The following is a 21,381-nucleotide window of genomic DNA, read 5'->3' as shown; positions in this document are numbered from 1 at the left end:
TCAGTGGGTGGATTCGGGAACTTGTTAAAATGCAGATTTGCTGGGATAAGTGATTCTGATTCACATGTCTGGAATGAGGCCCAGAGATTCTTATTTTAACAATCACTTCATGTGGTTTGGCTGCAGGTGATCTGTAGACTATGCTTAAGAAAAACATTTTGTCCAGGTGACTAGCTGGAAAAATCTGAAACTCTAAAATGGACATGTCACGTAGGTGGCATAGAAATATTTTAGTAGTACAATGGAGAAAGGGAATCATTAAAAATCAGAGTGGAGAATGGTTACATATATTGTATATTTCAGTTAGATAAATTGAGGAAGGAAGAAGCTAGTATAGTATTTATTGAAGGTCTCAATAATTTTCCGCAAAATTCTTTAACTTCTTCAGCTCAACCATTTCTGTTATTCTCTATTATGAATCAGAGGATAAGGTTTTATAATTAAAAAGCATTGCCTTGGTCTAGAAATAATTATTGTACCTATCATTTAGTTTTAGAAATAAAAAGCAAGCTGATTTTTTTTTTGATGAACCATTGATATCTGTGATGGAATAATAAAATTTCACACTTCCGGATTCCTTTGTTCTCAATTTTGAGCCTTGAGTTATTTTAATTAAAGTGGGGCAAAGGTAAAGAAGTTGTTGTTTTATCTGTGTCTTTTTGTCTCTTTCTGAATTACTGAGTATAGTTTATAACATCACTTTCTTCAAAAAATACTCTAGGTAATTTGATAAGATGTACTTACTTATACATGGAATTCAATTGCATATTGTTAAAGAGGGATACATAGAAAACAGTGTTTGTGAAAAATCTAAATTACTTTGAAGCCTACTGAAAACTTTCATTTATTTCTTTTATTTATTTATTTCTTTCATGTATTTATTTTTTGGAGACAGAGTCTGGTTCTGTTGCCCAGGCTTAAGTGCAATGGTGCAATCTCGGCTCACTGCAACCTCTGCCTCCCGGGTTCAAGCTATTCTCGTGCCTCAGCCTCCTACGTAGCTGTAATTACAGGTGTGCACTACCACACCCAACTGATTTTTGTATTTTTTGTAGAGATGGGGTTTTGCCATGTTGGCCAGGCTGGTCTTAAATTCCTGGCCTCAAGTGATCTGCCCGCCTCTGCCTCCCAAAGTGCTGGAATTACAGGTGTGAGCCACTATGCCCAGCCAGTTTTTATATTTCTGATGTAGTATTTCAGTTTCTGTTTGGAAAAGGAAAATTGTTAATACCTTAATAATTGTTATGATTAGGTAAGGATTTATTGATTATCTATTATGCCCCGAGTACTCTGAAGAAACACCTGTGTACTTTGTTGCATACTTGTGACTACAATACAATAATATGTCTGAAGGTATCTTTTGGTGCTTTCTTGCTACTTGTTTTTGATAGTGTAGTTAAACCAAATAATACCTAAGATCCTATAGCTCCCTGCTGAAAAGAAATTATCACAATAACATTTCTCAATATGTACGATGATTTAAAGCAAGAAAACATGTTTTTATTTATTTATTTTTGAGACAGGGTCTTTCTCTGTTACCAAGGCTGGAGTGCAGCGGTACAATCATAGCTCACTGCACCCTTGAACTCCTGGGCTCAGGTGATCCTCCTGCCTCAGCCTCTTGAGTAGCTAAGACTACATGCAGGCCCAGCTAATTAAATTTTTTTTTTTTTTTTTTCGTAGAGACAGGGTCTCTCTATGTTGCCTTGGCCTCCCAAAGTGCTGGGATTATAGGTGTGAGTCACCTCACCCGGCCAAAACACATGTTTTTAAATGTTGAAGAATAATTAAAGAACAAATGTAGCTTGCTTTTTAAAATTCCCAGTAGTGACACATTCATGTATTATGAAGAACATTAAGGTGATGTTCTCAATTTCTTTTAGCTGGAAGAGTGGTGGCTGAATGTTGCCTATCTGGATGTTCGTATACCATCACAATTGAATGTCAACTTTGCGGGTCCTGCAGCTCATTTTGAACACTACTGGCCTCCAAAGGAAGGGACTCAGTTGGAAAGAGGAAGTATAATTCTTTGGCACAACTTGAACTACTGGCAGCTATTAAGAAAGTAAGGACACATGTGAATTTAGTAACAAGCTTACCTGAAGTCTTAGGTAGCAAAATGTTGAGAAGCTTAATTTACTTATTTGGGGATGAATACTTCAGTTGTGACTGGTTTTTAAATTTTATAATGACTTCTTGGTCAAAATCCTTTTTTTTTTAATAGAGAAAAAGTGCCTGTTCATAAAGTTGGAAATACTCCTCTAGATATGAATCAATTCCGAATGCTATTTTCTACCTGCAAGGTTCCAGGAATTACTAGAGACTCAATTATGAATTATTTTAGGACTGGTAAGTAATAATTCAGGTATCTTTTTTAGTAAAGGCACTGGAATTTGGGTAGCCTACTATGATGTGATGGAACATACACTTTTGAAGAATATTACTGTTGGGACTTTGACAAAGAAAGGTTTTCTGTGAGCCTTATATTTGAATCATTCTGATTAGTTCAGATATGATTTATGGCAATGGATTTTCTAAATGTGTCTTACATGGTTCAGCACAAACCTGATGCTTATATTCCATCATTTGAAAGTTTAAAGTTTAGTTGAAGAGTAGAATCAGAGTATTAAGAAAATCCTGAAACATACGATCTGGATGCTTCTCTTGCTTCTCTTTCTACCATCATTTTTTATTACCTGAATTGTCTTTTTAAGTGTTTGCTTATATGTGCTCATCATGCCACAGTCTCCCTGTGAGTCTGCTTGTCCCTCCACCTTATATGAGGTAAAAGCCTGGAGTCACTCTTCCTTTTTTTTTATTGTTTTATTTTTTTTGAGACAGGGTCTCACTCTGTTGACCAGGTTGCGATCTCAGCTCACTGCAACCTCCACCTCTTGAACACAAGTGGTCCTCTTGCCTCAGTCTCACAAGTGGCTGGGACTATAGGCAGGCACTGCCACACCTGGCTAATTGTGTATTTTTTGTAGAGACGGAGTTTCACCATGATGCCCAGGCTGGTCTCGAACTTCTGGGCTTAAGCAGTCTGTCCGCCTCAACCTCCAGAAGTGCTGAGATTACAGGCGTGGGCCACCATGCCTGGCTTGGAGTCACTCTTCTTAGAGACACATGAGTTCAGATTGACTCATCAATTTTTTTTTTTTAAACTGGCAGTTTAATGGCAGTTTCTGCTTGGTGTCCTAGCTTATCTTGAAATGGAAATATCTGCCGGGGTAACTGTTTTTTTTCTCAGTTTACACTTACTGAAGAGTATAATTATGAATGGATTTTTTTTCTTACATAAAATGTTATTTAAAAGTAAAATATTTATAGCCAATCATGCTCATAGTATGAGGGATATGAGCTTACTTTCATGTGGAATTCAACTCTTCTTTGTAAACTTATTTACATGCTTGAGATATTTAATGTCCTCAAGCCCACATATATTTACCTTGATGTTACCAGTGAAACAATTAAAGGATTAGAGAAACTGAGTTATTCATGGTCTGAAGTTTAATGTAAAAGATGAACAAGATAAAATCAATGTAAGAAGAGTAATAGCAAAAAAAGAAAATATGCATACTAGTTAAGAACTAATATCAATAGACCTAGTTTTGAATTGTCTTTATCACGTAGTAGGTATATCCTTAGATAAAGTGACTCTTTTGAGTTATAGTTTGTAAAATGGGGATTCATTAATAATGCATCTCTTGACATGTTGATTGAAGCTGACATGGTTATTATATTTTGGGGCTTACATGTGAAGACATGTAGAGATAGGGATAAAGTGTGAGGTAGACATGAAAAAAAATCAGAATTCATGGCAAATAGTATACAGAGTGTTCAAATAAGATAAGTAACTACATGGCTGTTTTATATTAGATAGTCAGGGAAGGCCTCTCCAAGGATCTGAATGATAAGATGAACCTGCAGAGTTTTTTGGCTTTCTTTTGTTTAGTTCACTTTTTTTTTTGTTGTTATTTTTTTGTGTGTGTTAAGGGCAGAATGCCCTGGGCAGGAATAAATTTAGCAGATTCAAAGGGCAGTACGGATAGAGCAGGGTACACAGGAGGGAGATGGATGGGCAGATTGGAAAGGTGACTAGAAGGTAGATCATACGGTACTTTATAAACCAAGGTAAAGTGTTTGGTTTGCATTTAAAATGCAGTTTTAGTGAAAGTTGAAGAGGGAAGCCCAGCTGGAAGAGACAAAAGCAGATTGATGAAGTGGTGGTAACACTTGGAAATAATGCTTGCAAGAAAAGTTTTGATGTGCACTAGGAGATCAAAAATAATTTTTTTTAAGATTGTGGTATTACATCATAGGCATTGATACAGGAGAGGAGGAAAAATAATCTTGCAGGGGAGATGATAAGGAGCCAAAGTCATTGAGAAGGTAAAAGGCAAGAGGATCAAGAGCAGAAAGGTAAAGGGTTAGTCTTTGACAGGATCAAAGAAGAGAGGCAATAGGAGGGAATGCAGAAACTGTGAATCTAGAAGCAAACAGATTGGCCAGTTTTGCTGTAGGAAGATGAGGAGGTACTTTGTATTGCTTATGTTTTTAGTGAAATAAAAACTGAGGTCATCAACTGGGATGGAAGATTTGAAGAAAAAGGAGGTTTGAAATATTCTTTTTGGAAAGTGGGAAAAATAAACATGCTGTGGAAATAATGGAGTTACTGAACACTGCTGAGTGCCCATTTGAGATGTGTGTTCATGCATTTAAAGTTAGATGAGATGACATGTTGTGGTTTTTTCTTCAGCATCAGTGAGGGGCAGGAGGGGCAGGTGCAAAGGAAGAGGGGCTGAAGGATGAAAGCTTTTTGCAACGGCGAAATAATTTGGGACCATTGAATCTATCCTGAGTAAAGTGAAAATTGGGCCAGGCCTGGTGGCTCATGCCTGTAGTCCCAGCACTTTGGGAGGCCTAAGTGGGCAGATCACCTGAGGTCAAGAATTTGAGAACAGCCTGGCCAACATGGTGAAACCCCATCTCTACTAAAAATACAGAAAATTTAGCTGGGCACAGTGGCTCACACCTGTAGTCCCAGCTACGCGGGAACCTGAGGCAGGAGAATCACTTGAGTTCATGAATAGGAGGTTGCAGTGAGCTGAGATCATGCCACTGCACTCTGGCCTGGGCAACAGAGTGAGACTCCATCTCAAAAAAATAAAAGAAAAAAAAAAGAGAGAAAATTGAAAAAATGAGTGTTGATAGGATGGGCAGCATTTAAGCCACTGAGGTTAGTCTCAATAAGCATGCTATAATTAGAACTAGCTTTTTTTTTTTTGCTTGTCTTTTTTTTTTTTTTTTGGTCTGTCACCCAGGGTGGAATGCAGGTGCGATTATGGCTCACTGCAACCTCGACCTCCTGGGCTCTGGCAGTCCTCCCACTTCAGCCTCCTGAGTAGCTGGGACCGGGCACATGCCACCACACCTGGCTAATTTTTGTATTTTTTGTGGAGACCGGGTTTTGCCATGTTGCCCAGGCTGGTCTCGAACTCCTGAACTCAAGCAATCTGCCCGCTTCAGCCCCTAAAGTGTTGGGATTACACGTGTGAGCCGCAGCACCCAGCCTGTTGTTGTTTATGTATTTGTTTTTACCTACGCCCAAGAGACCATTGAGACTAATTCAGTCATACCTTTCATCTCTCTCTACCACATTTACACAAAAAGTCCAGACTGTTCATGTTATCCCTTGTCAACTGGATTCATGGATTTGTGCATGGTCTAATTTGATCCAAATTTCTCATTGCTCCAATACACCCTCATGACTTCCCTAAACCATTCTGCTGTACTTTCTGGAGCTCATGATCAGCAAAATCCATTGTATCCTCAACCTTTTCTCTGAAAGATGTTACTAAAGCTTGATTATTCATTAAGCTTACTACTTCCCCTGTACCCTCTCAAGGGGGATTTTTCTTTTTCTTTTACTTAGCACTACAGGGCCTGTGGGAGGTGTTGGTATCCTTTTTGTTTCCCTTTGCCCTTTCTGTTTTCCCTTCTTCCTTAACAATTTTAGCCTTTTTGGGGGAAAAAATGCCTTCAGGTTATATCACCACTACCTTGTTGCAGTGACTTACCTCCTGCCCATTCCCCTTCATCTATTGATTGCTTTAGCTCCAGTGCCTGTCTTTCTTTCCATTACTATCTCAGTCACATTCTTGATGATTTTAGCTTTCAGTTGCAGACGATCCATAGGCTCTCATTTCCTTCAGTTTATAGCTCTAGGAAACTACATCTTTCAGTACTCCAACTCAGCTGTTCCTTTGGCCACATTGTGATTTACAGTTTAATGATGCTACTGCTGTTCACGGCTCCATTCCTACTTCCCCAAGTCTTCGCTTCTTTCTCGTTCTTCACCATCATTACTCCCAGGCATGCACATTCAAATCTTTGTCACCCCTCCTCAGTACTAATGTGGTAAAACCTAAACATAGTTTAAAATTTAATTTGTCTTTTCTCGACATATCAAAGATACCTACTCTAGCAATTTACTCGGCCAGAGAAAACCGCAACACCTCACTTAATGATCTCAGTTAAATCTCAAGTTGGCCTCCAGCACTACTGTACTATCTTCCTTGGTTAGCTTATTCTTTCTCTTCCAGAGAAGACTGTTTTATGCCTTTCTCCCTCCTTTTTAGCTTACAAACTCTTCTTCTTCTCAAGAAATATGAGCTTTCTTCCCATCATGACATTTACCAGCCTTCCAGTGCTGGGCAGAATAATGGTCCCCCATAGATGTCTACTTTCAAATTCCTGAAATTGTTAATATGTTAGGTTACATGGTAAAGAGGAATTCAGGTTGCTAGTTAGTTGGCCTTGAAATGGGGACATTATCCTGGATTATTCACATGTGCCCAAAGTGTATAATCACAGGGGTCCTTATACCTGGAAGAGGGAGGCAAAGGAGAGAACCAAAGAGATGGCAATATGAGAAGGTTATGATCGTCCCTTCATGGCCTTGAAGATGGAAGAAGGGATTCATGAGCCCAAGGAATGTGGATAGCCTCTAAAAGCTGGAGAAAGGAAGGAAACCAATTTTCTTCTAGAGCATCTAGAAGGAACACAGCCCTGACGGCACCTTCATTTTAGCCCAGTAAGCCGCATTTCAGATTTCTGGCCCTTAGACCTGTAAGATAATACATTTGTGTTGTTTTAAGCTACTAAGTCAGTAGTAACTTGTTTTTGCAACCAGTGTAAATATACTAATTCAAATATTGCCCATTCCCTACCCCCGTGTAATATGTTACTGCAAATTCATATACTTTTCTTTTCTTTTTGAAAAATAGATTAACTCCTCTAACTCCTAAGGACAACTCTTCTATATCTGTGCTGAGTCCCAGTTCCTCTTGCCTAGTCAGGGACCTTGCTTTTGCATTATCCTCTCTCCCTGCTGCTTATCAGTTTTCTTTCTTTACTCGATTGTTCCAATCTGTAATATCTTCCATCTTAAAAGGAAAACAATTCACCCCTTGTCTCCTTCAAGTATCAGGCCCCAGTCGAAGCCACCATCCCGTCTCTCGTAGATTGGTCTCACCTGGACCACTTTAGTCACTTCCTAATTTGCCATACCTTCTCTTCACCCTTATAATCTGTTCTCCATATAGCAGCTAGAGTGATCTTTTTAGTTAGATCACATTATCACTCCCCTGCTTAAAACCGTCCATTGATTTCCTTCCCATCATACTGGAAACCACTTTCTGAGGCCAGTGTAATCGGGTCTCAACCTTATCTACCACTCTACCCTTTTCTCTGTGCCACAGCTGCACTGACCTTGTTTTCCTTTAAGCAGATCAACTCATGTTTATTCTGATGCCTTTGTGCTTGCTGTTTCCTCTGCCCTGAAACACTCTTCTGTGGGTATTTCCGTGGCATACTTTTCTCACTTCATTCAGTTTTCTGCTCAAATATCCCCCAGGTTTATCCTGAGGTAGCACCCTTCTGCCACCCTCACCCTTTCCAACCATTTATTGATTAATTTGGCATCAGGTTTATTTTCTTTTTTCTTTCCCAGCCCTAAACTTTGAAAGGGGTGTGGTCAGGAGAGGACAGCAATAAAAGAGTAGTGGTGGTAGAGATAAAAGGATCTGGAGATTTTTGAAGGGGAAGAAAGAAGAAATGGTTTGGAGGTAGCCATGAGGAACAAGAAAATACATACCTCACCCTCTAGGTCTTGAGGAAATAGGTATAAGAGAAAAAAGAGTAATGTTATCAGGAGACTGTTCTTCCTCATAGTTGATGAAAATATTTCATGAGATAATGTATGTAAAGCACTTAATACTGACCCATAAATAATACCTACCAGTATATTTCCTTCAAGCGGCAGTGTATGTCTTCTCTTTCTTCCTCTTTTTCCGTTTTCTTTTCTTAGAAGGTGGGGCAGGGATCATATAAGAAGATCCTTGGCAAAAGGACAAGTATCTAAAGATGGGGCTGTATAACAATAATCTGAGGTTTACAGTAAACAAATAGTACTTGGGGAGTTAAGGCGTGCCAAAGAAATCAGAGATAATCCATTGTCAGTGGCTTACCAGATGTTACCAGACTGGACAAAACTCTTTTCCTTTGCCACTCAGGCATACTGTATCCTTCTCTACTAAAAATTATTTTATTGAGTTATCATAGCTAGATATTGCTGTAATTAAATTACTTGATGAGTAATTAACATTAAAATAATCCAAAAGAGAAACCTGTTAATTCAAATGGCTCTCCTCCAAGATTCCACTGGTCTCCTTCTCCCCTTCCCATTTCTGTTTCTAAATAAATCTAGAAAGGTCTGTAGTAGTTTGGGATTTATATGGTTTTCAGGGTATTTGAAACTTATGGATTTCTAGATGTCTCACATGGAACAAGTGTCAGGAGTATGTATTTATATCATAGTAACTGCAATTCCATTAATACATTGTTTTTGTTATGTGACATATTTGATGACTATATGATTAAAATATTGGAAGAATACCTACTTTTCTTCTATTGGATATATGCAACTTTACTCCTGTTTAGCATTAGATTTGAGTCTTGTGTTTTCTGTTTCTGTTTCCAGAGAGTGAAGGGCGTTCCCCAAACCACATTGTAGTGCTGTGTCGAGGCCGAGCTTTTGTCTTTGATGTAATACATGAAGGATGTTTGGTCACCCCGCCAGAACTTCTCAGGTTTTCGGACTACTTTCTTGAGTCTCATTAGGTCTTATGGTGTTGCTTGAATTAAAATATACATGTTTAGAATTGCCTTTCAAGGTGACAGTAAGCTGAAAAATAAGAATTTTATACTTGCTTTTTTAAAAAAAAAGTCTATTTGTACTTTTAATTTAAATTATTTTTAAATTTTACTAGACATATATAAATATGTTCACTTGGAGAAAAGGAAAACATTACATATATTACCAATTCCATTCCCTGCCTCAGAATTAATCACTGTTACTTGTTTAGTGTGTTCCATCTTTCTGTGCCTGTTGCAATGAATTTACATGCATACCTAGCTTAAAAAATACATATATAATATATATTATATATGTACATACATATGGTATACATTTTCTATGTGTATGTTTTAAAGTATATTATGGAAAATTTCAAAATGTATAGGGAATTATATACTGACAACTCCTGTGTACACATCTCCTAACTTCAACAGTTACCAACTCCTAGCATCAACAGTTATAAACTCATAGTCAGTGCTGTTTCAACTATACCTCTTTTGCCCTTTCCCTTACTTTCCCATGGATGATGATGATGATGATGATGATGATGATTATTATTATTTTTGAGACAGAGTCTTGCTCATCGCCCAGGCTGGAGTACAGTGGCGCGATCTCAGCTCACTGCAAGCTCCGCCTCCCAGATTCACCCCATTCTCTTGCCTCAGCCTCCCAAGTAGCTGGGACTACAGGTGCCTGCCACCATGCCCGGCTAATTTTTTGTATTTTTGGTAGAGGCAGAGTTTCACCGTGTTAGCCAGGATGGTCTCGATCTCCTGACCTAGTGATCCACCCACCTCGGCCTCCCAAAGTGCTGAGATTACAGGTGTGAGCCACCACACCCAGCCAAATAAACAGTATTTTAATATTATTAACAGATGATCAGTTGCTCTAATTGTTTTCTAATTGTTGGGTATATATATGTATTTATAACTTAAATTATTTTAAATAAATATTACAAACATGTACAAAACTGCACACAGAAATGTACAGCTAAATACTCATGTAACCTGCACCCAGGTCAAAAATTAGAACATTTCTAATATTCTAAAAATTAGAACATGAAGATTCCCCTCATCCCTCTTCCATACTTTCACTCCTTCCCAGGGGCAGTCATTTAGGTTGTTTACAGTTTGCATTATTATTTTTAAAAGGCTGCTGTGAAAATCCTTGTGTAAGTCTTTTGGTGTACACATGCATGTATTTCTGTCTGGAAAACACCCAGGAGAGAATTTGCCAAGTCATAGGGTATGTGTATGTTCAGCTTCAATAGATAATGCCAGTTTTCCAAAGTAGTTATGTCTACTAGTGTGTGAGTGTTATAGGAGTTCTTTATACATTCTGGGTAAGAGTTCTTACTTGGTCGTGTGTGTTGCAATACACAGAATAGAAGATGTTTATAACTGATCTTTTGTTCTATTAAACACATCTTCCTGGTGAACGGAAGTTCTTAATTGAATGTAGTCCAGTTTATTAATCTTTTAATCTTTACCATACAGGTGATACATTTTGTGTTCTGTTTTAAAAAATTTTTCCCTAACTCATTGCCAAGAAGATAATTTCTTATGTTCTAGAATTTTGTTTTGCCTTTTACATTTGTATTTATAGACTTCCTGGAGTTAACTGATTTTTGTGTTTGACATGAGGCACAAGGGTAGTTGCACATTTAAAAAATAGTGTTATTTTTCTCACTAGCTTCTTTTAATCAACAATAAATGTAATCTTTTCTATTGGTACAAATACATCTACCTTATTCTTTTAAACTATTACATATAATTCCATCAAATGGATATATTATAGTTGATGTGACCATTTCTCTATGATATGACATTAAAGTTGTTTCCATTTGTTGCTATAACAAATAATTAACATGTTCAAACATGCCTCTTTGTGTATTTGGATAAAATATCTACGGTTTGATATTAGAAGTGAAATTTTCACATCATCTGATGTATACATTTAAAATTTTTGACTAAGTCAAATTGTCATCCACAGTGGCATTGTTTTTTCTGCCAGTATTTTATATGACGACACCCACTTCTAATCATTGTTGACATGGTACTGTTAAACTTAAAACATCTGGTGGCGGGGGGACACAGTGGCTCATGCCTGTAATTGCAACATTTTGGGAGACTGAGGCTGGAGGATGACATAAGGTCAGGAGTTGAATACCAGCCTGGGCAACACAGGGTGACCCTGTGTCTACAAAAAGTTAAAAAATTAGCTGGACATGATAGTGCTACTTGGGAGTGCTCCCAGCTACTTGGAAGGCTGGGGTGGGAAGATTACTTGAGCCCAGGAGGTTGAGGCCACAGTGAGCTGTGATCATGCCACTGCACTCCAGCCTTGGGTGACAGACCAAGACCCTGTCTCAAAAAAAAAAAAAAAAAAAAAAAAAAAAAAAAAGCTGTATCTAGTGAACTGACAGGTGAAAAATGGTTTTCATTGTTGTTTGAATTTACATATCCCTCATTACAAGTGAAGTTGAGCATTTTTGTATGTTTTATAGGCCACTTATTTGTGTTTTCCGTGAGTTACTTTGGCCTATTTTTCTATTGGCTATTTTACTTTATTCTGATTGATTTATAGCAATTATTTATATGGTCTCCACATTAATCCTTTATAGATTATGTGTGTTGCAAACATTTTCTTCCAGTTAACTTGAAGCAAATTTTGGAAATTGTCCAATCTTAATTTTGATTTAGGCAGATTTATCTTTTTAATCATTTGCTTTTATATCTTGGATAATATTTGTGTGTCTTCCCATTACATGTTTTAGTTAGTGTGTTTTAAATTTGACACATAATTATTAGATCAGGCTTATTATTGGATTATTCAAAGCCACTCTTCCAGAAATTGAACACATGTGCTTCATGGGCTACATTCAGCCTGTGACCTATTTTGCTTGGACAGCAGAATTTGAATCACTGTTTAAAAATCATGAAATTTTACATAAACATCTGGATTTCTGTTTTTGCCTTAAAAAAACTCCAAAAGTTCCGACAACCACCAGTCTGCTTTCTGCCTCTATAAATGTGCCTATTTTATACATTTCATTAATATAGGAATGGCGTCTTACAACATGTAGGCTTTTGTGTGTGGCTTCTTTCACTTGGCATAATTTTTTCAAGGTTCATCCATGTTTTGGCATGTATGAATGCTTTATTCCTTTTTATTGCTGAATAACATTCTATTTTACAGATATGCCACATTTTATTAACTATTCATCAGTTGATGGACATTTGAGTTGTTTCTACTTTTTGTCTATTATGAATAATAGACAAATAGTAAATTATTCATAATGCTTCCTTGAATATTGTGTACAGGTTTTCATGTAAATGTATGTTTTCATTTCTCTTGGGTATATTTTAGGAGTAGAATTGCCAGGTCATATGGTAATTCTATGTTTAACTATTGAGAAACTACCAGAGAGTTTTCCAAAATGGCGCAGTATATTAGGGTTCCAGTTTCTCCACATCTTCACCAACACTTATTGTCTGCCTTTTTTATTGTAGCCACGCTAGTAAGGGTAAAGTGGGATCTCGTTGTAGTTTATATTTGATAATGATGTTGAAGATTTTTTCACATACCTTTTGGCCATTTGTATATATCTTCCTTGGAGAGATATCTAATCAGTTACTTGGCCAATTTTTAAATGAGGTTGTCTTTTTATTATTGAATTGTAATAGTTCTTTAGATATAAGTCTTTTTACAGATATATAATTTAGCAAATTATATCTCCTAGGCTTGGCTTTTCACTTTTTTGATGGTCTCTTTTGATGCACAATATTTTTCATTTTGACAAAATCCAATTTTATCTTTTTTGTTGTTGTTACATGTGCTTCTGGTATTGTATCTGAGAAACCATTGCCTAATCTGAGGACATGAAGATTTACACATATGTTATCTTTTAACATCTTTTAAAAAAAATTGTGGGAAAGGGGGGAGATAATGTTTGGAGATAGTTGGGGGGAGATAGTTGGAAATGTTGGCAGGAATTGAAGTAGAGATACCCAACAAGCTTTTGGAACTTTGGAACTTTGGTAACAGAGATTGAGAGGGAAAATGGTGTTGAAGTTAAAGAGTTGGTTGCCTCTTACATAAAAGTGATAGTTGAAACTATTAAAGAAGTAGATGAGATTACCGAGGGAGAAACTTACAAGAGGAGCTTGGAAAGGCCAGTGACAGAAATTTGGGAAAAGACACATTCAGCAGTGTAAGGAGAACAAATGGTCAATGAAAAAGACTGCAGTGAGATACGGAGACCACAATGGAACCGTGTGAAAAACTCAAGTAAGAAGATAATTTTAACATTCATTCCTGAGTGTCAAAATTCTATAATGAGGAAAACTAGACTTAGATAAAGCTACTGGGTTTCCTTAATGGACATTATTGGTGACTTTCAGAAGAGCAGTTTCAAGATGATCACTGGAGAACAAAAATCGAGGACAGTAAATTAAAGAGTGAACGGAAAGCGATGAAGAAAAAGCCAGATTGTGTGGCGTATAGAATATTTTTAAAAATATATGATTCTGTAATGCAGATATTTTTAATACAAATCTTTGTGCTTTGAAATATAAAAAATTAGATGTGTAGCTGAAAAACAGTTGCATAGTTAGCCAAGTTAAAGGAAAAGAGGGATTATCTTGTTACCAAATCTGCATCTCTTAATGGTGACGATTTGGGCAGTTATGTGACCTTTTATTATCACACTTAAAATGTCATTTCAGGTTTAACACACTTTCCTTTGTAATTTATCCATAATAATGACCACCTTGTAAAACGAACATGAAAATGATCATTTCAGGGAGGAAGAAAAAGTTTCATAGTCAAAACTGGTGCTTTGAGGTAGTTGATAAGGGAAAGGTAGCAACAAGTACCATATAGAGAGAAACAGGTTGATTTTATTTAGAAATTCAGAGTTTATGCTAGTAACCACAAACTGCAAAAGTTTATTCATAATTGGAGCAAAATCAGTAGCTACTAAAGACAAGTAAGCAGGAAGAGAGGCAAGGCAAGTTACTCTCGCTATAGATGCAGATTGGTGAAGAAACCCTTATTCTGTTCCTCAGGACACCATTAACTTGCAAATAAAAAGGGGGGAATTTTTCAGCAAGAAAATTATTTCTTTATCAGTGTTACAGATATAATGAACAAACAGAGGAGAGTATGCAAATCGGTAGATAAATGATGAATTCCAGTTTTGAATGATGAAGTCAGAGCTGATGGCTACTAGTGGTGTTTTTTGACCATTTATTAAGCTACATTAGCTCACTTCCTGAGAAAACCTTGAAAGCTTTTAAATTGAAGTAATTTCTTAACATGTGCCATGAAGAAGTAGAGCTAAATTAAAGCTCTGTGGATTTTTGACTGATGAAAATTTCTTTATGGGAGAACCCAGTTATTTATCTGCTGTATGTTTAAAGATACATGAAACTCATCAATCTGGGAGCATAAAATACTATGGAGGGGAAGTAGTTTATCCTTAGCTAGTAGATTCTTTAAAAATATAATGATTAGAAGTAACAAATTGGCACATATGAAAATACTTAAAACTGATTACATGGTATTTCTATTTTTTTTTTGGTAAAACACAGGTATTAATTGAGTATACAGTAAGTCCTCTGGTTAAATATATATGCACATAGTTTTTAGTTGGATAAGATGTACATGGTTTTTGTGAAATTGATTACCAGGATATTTTTCAAGTTCTCTATTGTCAGGATATTTACAGTAAAAAGGATATTTACTTGTAACCTAGAAGTGCATGCACATTTCAAAAGTATATATCAACCGAACTAAATTTAGCCAATAACTAAATTTATTTACTGAAATTAAATTATTGTCAAATATGCTTTGGGTATTAATAGAACACAATCACTTAAAAATATGTGCTGTGGGAAATCTATTGGCATCATAAGTGGTTTCTTTGGGTAATATATCCAAACATTTAAATATTGATCAATGTTATGACCTTTTAAAGGCCAAAGTAGTTACTTTCTGCCTGTACTGTTTTTGAATCTTCTTTTCATCTTCCATAAGACAACTGACATATATCCACAAGAAGTGCCATAGTGAACCTGATGGACCTGGGATTGCAGCATTAACTAGTGAGGAGCGAACTCGATGGGCTAAGGTTCTGATTTACATTTTTCTTAACGAAGCTTTTCTCTAACAAACTCTTCTGATGTATTGTATTTCAGTTGTAATATTTGATCATCATCTCCTTGCCCTTTAGGCACGAGAGTATCTGATTGGTCTTGATGCAGAGAACTTGGCCTTGTTAGAAAAAATTCAGAGTAGTTTACTGGTATATTCCATGGAGGATGACAGTCCGCATGTAACACCAGAGGATTATTCTGAGGTACTTAACTATCTTCTGTTTTACACGGACCTCTAGGTTAATGAACTTTTCTTGCCAAAGGTGAAACGAGAACCTAATCATAACCTGCACTAGTGTATCTTGACACCATAGCTGGGAGTATCTCTCCTAAGAATTATGTCACCCTTGTAAATCATTTATTTTATCATTTGGTTAATTACTGAACACATCGATGTCAGTGACGTTAAGGGTAAATATGGCCTTATTTTATGCTCCCCTGCCACTCCCAGGGTGACATTTCAGTTTCCCAGGAAATAATAAAAGATAGTAATTATATTAGAAATCTCATAGTCTTTTGAAAATACTTAAATTATTTTATAATGCATTAATTGGTATTAAATAATAGGAAAAGAATATCAAGGATTGAAAAACCTTGTAGCAAGGAAAGAGGTTTTTTTGTTGTTGTTGTTGTTGTTTTTGGAGAATCACCAGACTTCTTTTTAAGGAAGAACGTATTTTAATGCAGTGTTGTTGAGACTTTTTTGACCACAATTTTTAGTTACAAATACATTTAGATTGCAGCCCACTATATGTACATGTGTGTATGCATGCAAACGCATATATAAAATAGGAGTTTCACAGAACACTAACTACTTTTATTATCTGTGAGGTACACTGATATTTCCAGTCTATTTTATTCTTTTTTATAAGGAATATTGATTGTGATGCACTGAACTGATTTCACGATTCATTAAAGATGTGTATAAGAGACAGTTTATAAGGAATATTGATTGTGATGCACTGAACTGATTTCACGATTCATTAACAGGCCAAAGTATACAGTTTGAAAAACAGGTTTAGTAGGAAATGAATTCTTAAAATATTTCCTCCTAACTAGACTTTAATGACTAAACTTTTATCAAGATCTTTTATCCTATTCAAGTTACAAAGCCTTCTCCTCTCAATTCTATGTTCTGTAAACATTCATGAATATTGTACCAGCATTTTCTTTTCTGGTAGGATTTTCTTGATTTGAGATTTTGAGAAACCCCTAAAGTCAGGGCCAGAATTACTCTCTCGAGTATAACTATATTATCATTTTATTAAATTTGGTTGACCTGAAGAGGAATGGTGATGTGATATATATGTTTAAGATATGAATTCTTACAAACCAATATTAAACCCTTTTAATTTGGAAAAATTAAATTTATTTTAGATTATTGCAGCCATCCTTACTGGAGATCCAACAGTACGCTGGGGTGACAAATCCTATAACTTGATTTCCTTTTCTAATGGAGTATTTGGCTGTAATTGTGATGTAAGTAAACTACTGAAATTTTTTTCTCTTTTGATCTTTTAGGTTAAATTAATGGCAATAAACCATAAATACTTGTGCTGGGGAACAGTGTAAGTGAATACTAATTTAGTTTTATGGCACTTTGGTGAAAAGTTTAGTTATGAATTCTCAGTGAAAGTATAGGACAAGTTATTTTCTTCTGTAGTAAGGCCAACAGTTTGTTAGTACTATATCTGCAAAATGGAATTTGCATATAGTATTTATGTAGTGTAAGCTCTTAAAACCCAGTATTATCTGCTTGCTGAGAATACCTATTTCAAAAGGTATTATATGGCATTATGTATGTGTTCTATGCACAGAGCAATGCATTTGGATATATTTATAGAGTTTAAGATTCACCTAGTAACTAGGTAACTATTTTCCTAAAATGACACATGATCTTTGGAACACTATTTAGGCTGTGGATATTAAAATGGCAGTTACTACCATTTTTGACCATTTTCATAAAAAAAAAAACAAAAAAACAACTTTTCTTGTTTCTCCTCTGTTCCCCTCCCATGGATGTCTTTACTAGCTCTGCCTACTAACTGTCTGATAGGCATTCAGGAGGTCTATGAACCAAGAAAATTTTTTATAAAGGGGTTTAGGGCTGGGCCTGATGGCTTATACCTGTAATCCCAGCACTTTGGGAGGCCAAGGCAGGTGAATCACTTGAGCCCAGGAGATGGAGACTGGCCTGGGCAATGTCATGAAACCCCATCTCTACAAAAAATACAGAAATTAGCCTCACATGGTGGTGTGCGCCTGTGGTCCCAGCTACTTGGGAGGCTGAGGTAGGAGGATCACTTGAACCTGGGAGGTTGAGGGTGCAGTGAGCAGTGACTGGGTCAATCACCTGCTCAGCCTGGGCAACAGACTGAGACTCTGTCTCAAAAAAAAGAAAAAAAATAGGGTTCAGTAGTTGTATTAATCTGTATTCAGGTTTAGGTGATAGAAACCTAAATCAAACTGGCATTAACTTAAGAAGATATTTGTTGGCAAGGGATGTAGCTAAATTTGGGTAAAGCTGACTTCAGTGTTCAAATGCTTTCATTGGAAATCTCTTCCCATTTTTTAGTGCTGCTTTCCTTTGTTTGGCTTCATATTTAGGTAGACTGCCCAATGTGATTGTTGTACCAACAGTCTCATGTCTTCATAGCTTTCTTCATAACTTATTGACTCCCAAAGGAAATAGTCAGCTTCTTTTTTTCCAATGATTCCGGCAAAGTTCCTGGAATAATCCTCATCAGTTGTGATTGGCCTGTGTGATTCATGTCCCCATCCTGGGGAATCAGGTGCTTGGATGAGCTTGGCCTGGGTCACATGCCCATCCTTGGAATCTAGTGGGTAGAATCAGTCTCATTCAAACCATTACAAAGTGGTGTTTGGTTGCCTAAAGAACAATAAAGTAGCTGTTATTTCAGAACAAGGCGGATTGGTTAATAGGTACTGAAAGTGAATGTCTGTTGGAGTATCTCATCAGAGCTACAGTGAAAAGTTGCCACGAGTCATTTTGAAGATGTTCTCTTTACTCTTCCTTTGAGTCTACTGTTGACAGAATAGTTGTTGTTAATTGCCTCAGTGTTTGTCTCTTCAGCTCCTCATTTGATTCTCCTTGACATTCCTCAGTCTGGTTTATGACCTTACCGTTCCTTGCAAACTACCCTTTGTAAGGTGGTTAACTACCCCCTGGCTTCTTCCCTTGATTTCTCTTTGACCTGTCTGCTGCCGTTGGTTACCCTCTTCATACATATTTTGACACTGCCTCTTTCCTCTTCACAGTATTTTCCTATCTACTGATTCTGAAACTGACCTTAATACTCATGACACTTTTCCCCCTCTGACCACTTTCTTCCCTAATTTAAATAGTTTTATTGACCTATTGTTATATATGTAACTCGCAGTTATACTTTTCTAGCTTTTACCTAGTATTCTCATTTGAGAGTTGTGTTTCATTATATGTTAAATTGTTCAAATTGGATGTTATATTGTTACATAAGAGTAAATCAATCTCATCAAGAGTAACTCATCTTGTTTTCCGTCCCTCATTCCCAAGCCCACCAAAAAACACCTTTTGCTAAACTGATTTTTACTAATAGCACTGGTATCCTGCTGTTCACACAAATTCAGGATGAAAATAATTTTGATAATATTGCCTGTCTCTGAATAAAGAATACTGGGCTCATAATGAGCATCTCTCAGCACAACTGAGGTGCTTTTCTATAGTGTGTGGACATGTTTTATGTGTGTGCATTAACATGCATATATTTATAAAATTGATCTGATTATCTCCACCTGATAATTTACGTTAAATTCCATGGAGGTTTCCCTTCTAACCTAAGATGATTATAGACAGTGCAGTTTAACCTTTGTAAATCATTATTAGTGAAATACATATGCTGTAGGCCAGACATGGGAGCTTATGCCTATAATCCCAGCACTTTGGGAGACCAAGGTGGGAGGATTTGATTCCAGCAGTTCAACACCAGCCTGGGCAACATAGTGAGACCCCCATCTCTACAAAAAATAAAAAATGAGCTGGGCATGGTAATGCATACCTATACTCCCAACTACTTGGGAGGCTGAGGTGGGAGGATCACTTGAGCCTAGGAGGTCCAGGTTGCAGTGAGCCATGGTTGTACCACTGCACTCCCACCCAGGCAACAGAATAAGACCCTATCTCAAAAAAAAAAAGAAAAAAACGAAGTAAGTATGTGTACTGTAAAATAAAGCTATTTTACCCTCAAGCCATGTTGCTGTTCCATAATTATAATTGTTTGAATATGTTCTTTTGTGATTATATTAATTCCATTTCCCTCATATTTTATAATCCTGAAGTCAACTATGTTGTCTTCTCTATATTGTAGGCTTTATTGTAAGGCTTTGCAGAGGGTGCACAGGAAGTATGTAAAAACTTTAGTTAATAATAACAGTAGTTACTAATTATTGCTGTGAGCCAGATCCTTAGTAAGTACAGTATAAGTGGCATAAAAAATCATTTTTCACAGCATCTGTAGGTATGTATGCATTATCTCTACTGAGAAATGAGGCAGTTTAATTAGAAAGCAAAGTAACTTTCTTACTATTGCACAACTAGGAAGTAGTTTGAATTCAGAACCAAAGCCTACATTCTTAAACACTTTGTCAACACATATTGCCTCTGTGTAAGTGCAAGAAATGAAAGGCAAAAATCATGTGAACAAATAAAGCATCACGATAGCATTGGAATTTTATATATTTTCTAACTTTTTTGAGATTATTAGGTTTCCATTAGGAGATGGGTGCTTAGAATTGTAACTCAAAGAGACATCCTTCATTCTTGCTATTTCCTACTGGCTCCAGTAAAATAGTTGTAAAATGTCTTAAATGAAACGGTATATGTGATAATATCTGAAAATTCTTTGTAAAATTGTAAAGTACCACACAGTTGTGAGATACTGTTAGCAAATGGGTTTGTGAGTGACCTGTGAGTCTTGTCATGTGTGCTGTTGCTGGCAGATAAACTGCTCAGGCATCTTATACTGACCTCCCTCAAAAGCCTTTCCTGATTTAGTTGTTGCCTGGTAACAATAAATTGTGTTTATAGGCTCCACTGGGCCATGATACAGGCTACAGAGCTATAGTGTTAGGGTGACATTTAAGACACCTAATTACTCCTCTGGAACTGGGCCCATATCTTGAGACTTCCCTTCTTTCCCTCCGAAGCTCTCAGTGTCATGTTCAGATCATGAATGATATCTGTGTATAATGTAAAGTGGTGACAGTCACAAGGAACCATCTGATGTAACTCTCATCTAAGGAACATGGGGAAAATGCGGGCAAAAACTTTGTTCTTCAATATAAATGATGGGAAAATTCACTAACTGCAATTTATTTCTCTGAATATACCTGGCAAACCTGAAACACCCCTGTAACACCTAGCCTATCTTTCCCACATTTCTTAAACTGAGAATTATCACATCGGGACCCTCATATGTATAAAAAACACAAAATGGTTATGCTTTCTAATATTCACTAAGTGACCTAAGTCCTTACCTAAAGAAGTTCATGCCCATCCCAAATGCTTTCAGGTAGGCTGCCATCCCCATCTGCTTTTCCACCCCGTTCTTACAATTCCAGAACATCTTTGTATTGCATATATACACTTGCTTTGACTTCTAGTAAAAATAGCAATTAGTTTATCTAGATTGTTTATATGTTACTTTATATACTATACACCCTCATGACCCCAAGCCCCACCAGGAGCCCTACTAGGTGCTTCCAAATTTAAACAATTTTTTTTTTCCAAAAAATAAAATACAGCAGTTACTGAACAATAGGGAATCCTATATCTTATCATCAGCAGGTGAGGCATTTGAAGACTCTATGCTTTATTATCTGTTAAGAATAGACACAAAGTGAAAATAAAATACTGGGTCAAGTTTTAAGTTGACATAAAGTATTCAGAAATCTTGTGTGTTCTCATTTTAGCATGCCCCTTTTGATGCAATGGTTATGGTGAACATCAGTTATTATGTGGATGAGAAA

The 21,381-nt window shown here is 36.6% G+C and overlaps 1 protein-coding gene across 1 annotated transcript in view; it reads left to right on the top strand.

The window, feature by feature from the left end:
* Positions 1-21,381, top strand: part of CROT (carnitine O-octanoyltransferase) — a 58,722-nt gene that overhangs the window by 13,118 nt on the left and 24,223 nt on the right. The window contains 6 exon segments of the mRNA XM_011996047.1: positions 1,884-2,065; positions 2,225-2,349; positions 9,044-9,152; positions 15,239-15,332; positions 15,435-15,560; positions 16,735-16,836. Of these exon segments, the coding sequence (XP_011851437.1) occupies positions 1,884-2,065; positions 2,225-2,349; positions 9,044-9,152; positions 15,239-15,332; positions 15,435-15,560; positions 16,735-16,836 (738 nt within the window).

The sequence above is a fragment of the Mandrillus leucophaeus genome, unplaced genomic scaffold (assembly GCF_000951045.1).
Source record: "Mandrillus leucophaeus isolate KB7577 unplaced genomic scaffold, Mleu.le_1.0 Scaffold50, whole genome shotgun sequence".
Classification (NCBI taxonomy): domain Eukaryota; kingdom Metazoa; phylum Chordata; class Mammalia; order Primates; family Cercopithecidae; genus Mandrillus; species Mandrillus leucophaeus.
The sequence above is the reverse complement of the archived record's forward strand: the minus strand, read 5'-3'. Positions and strand labels throughout refer to the sequence as shown.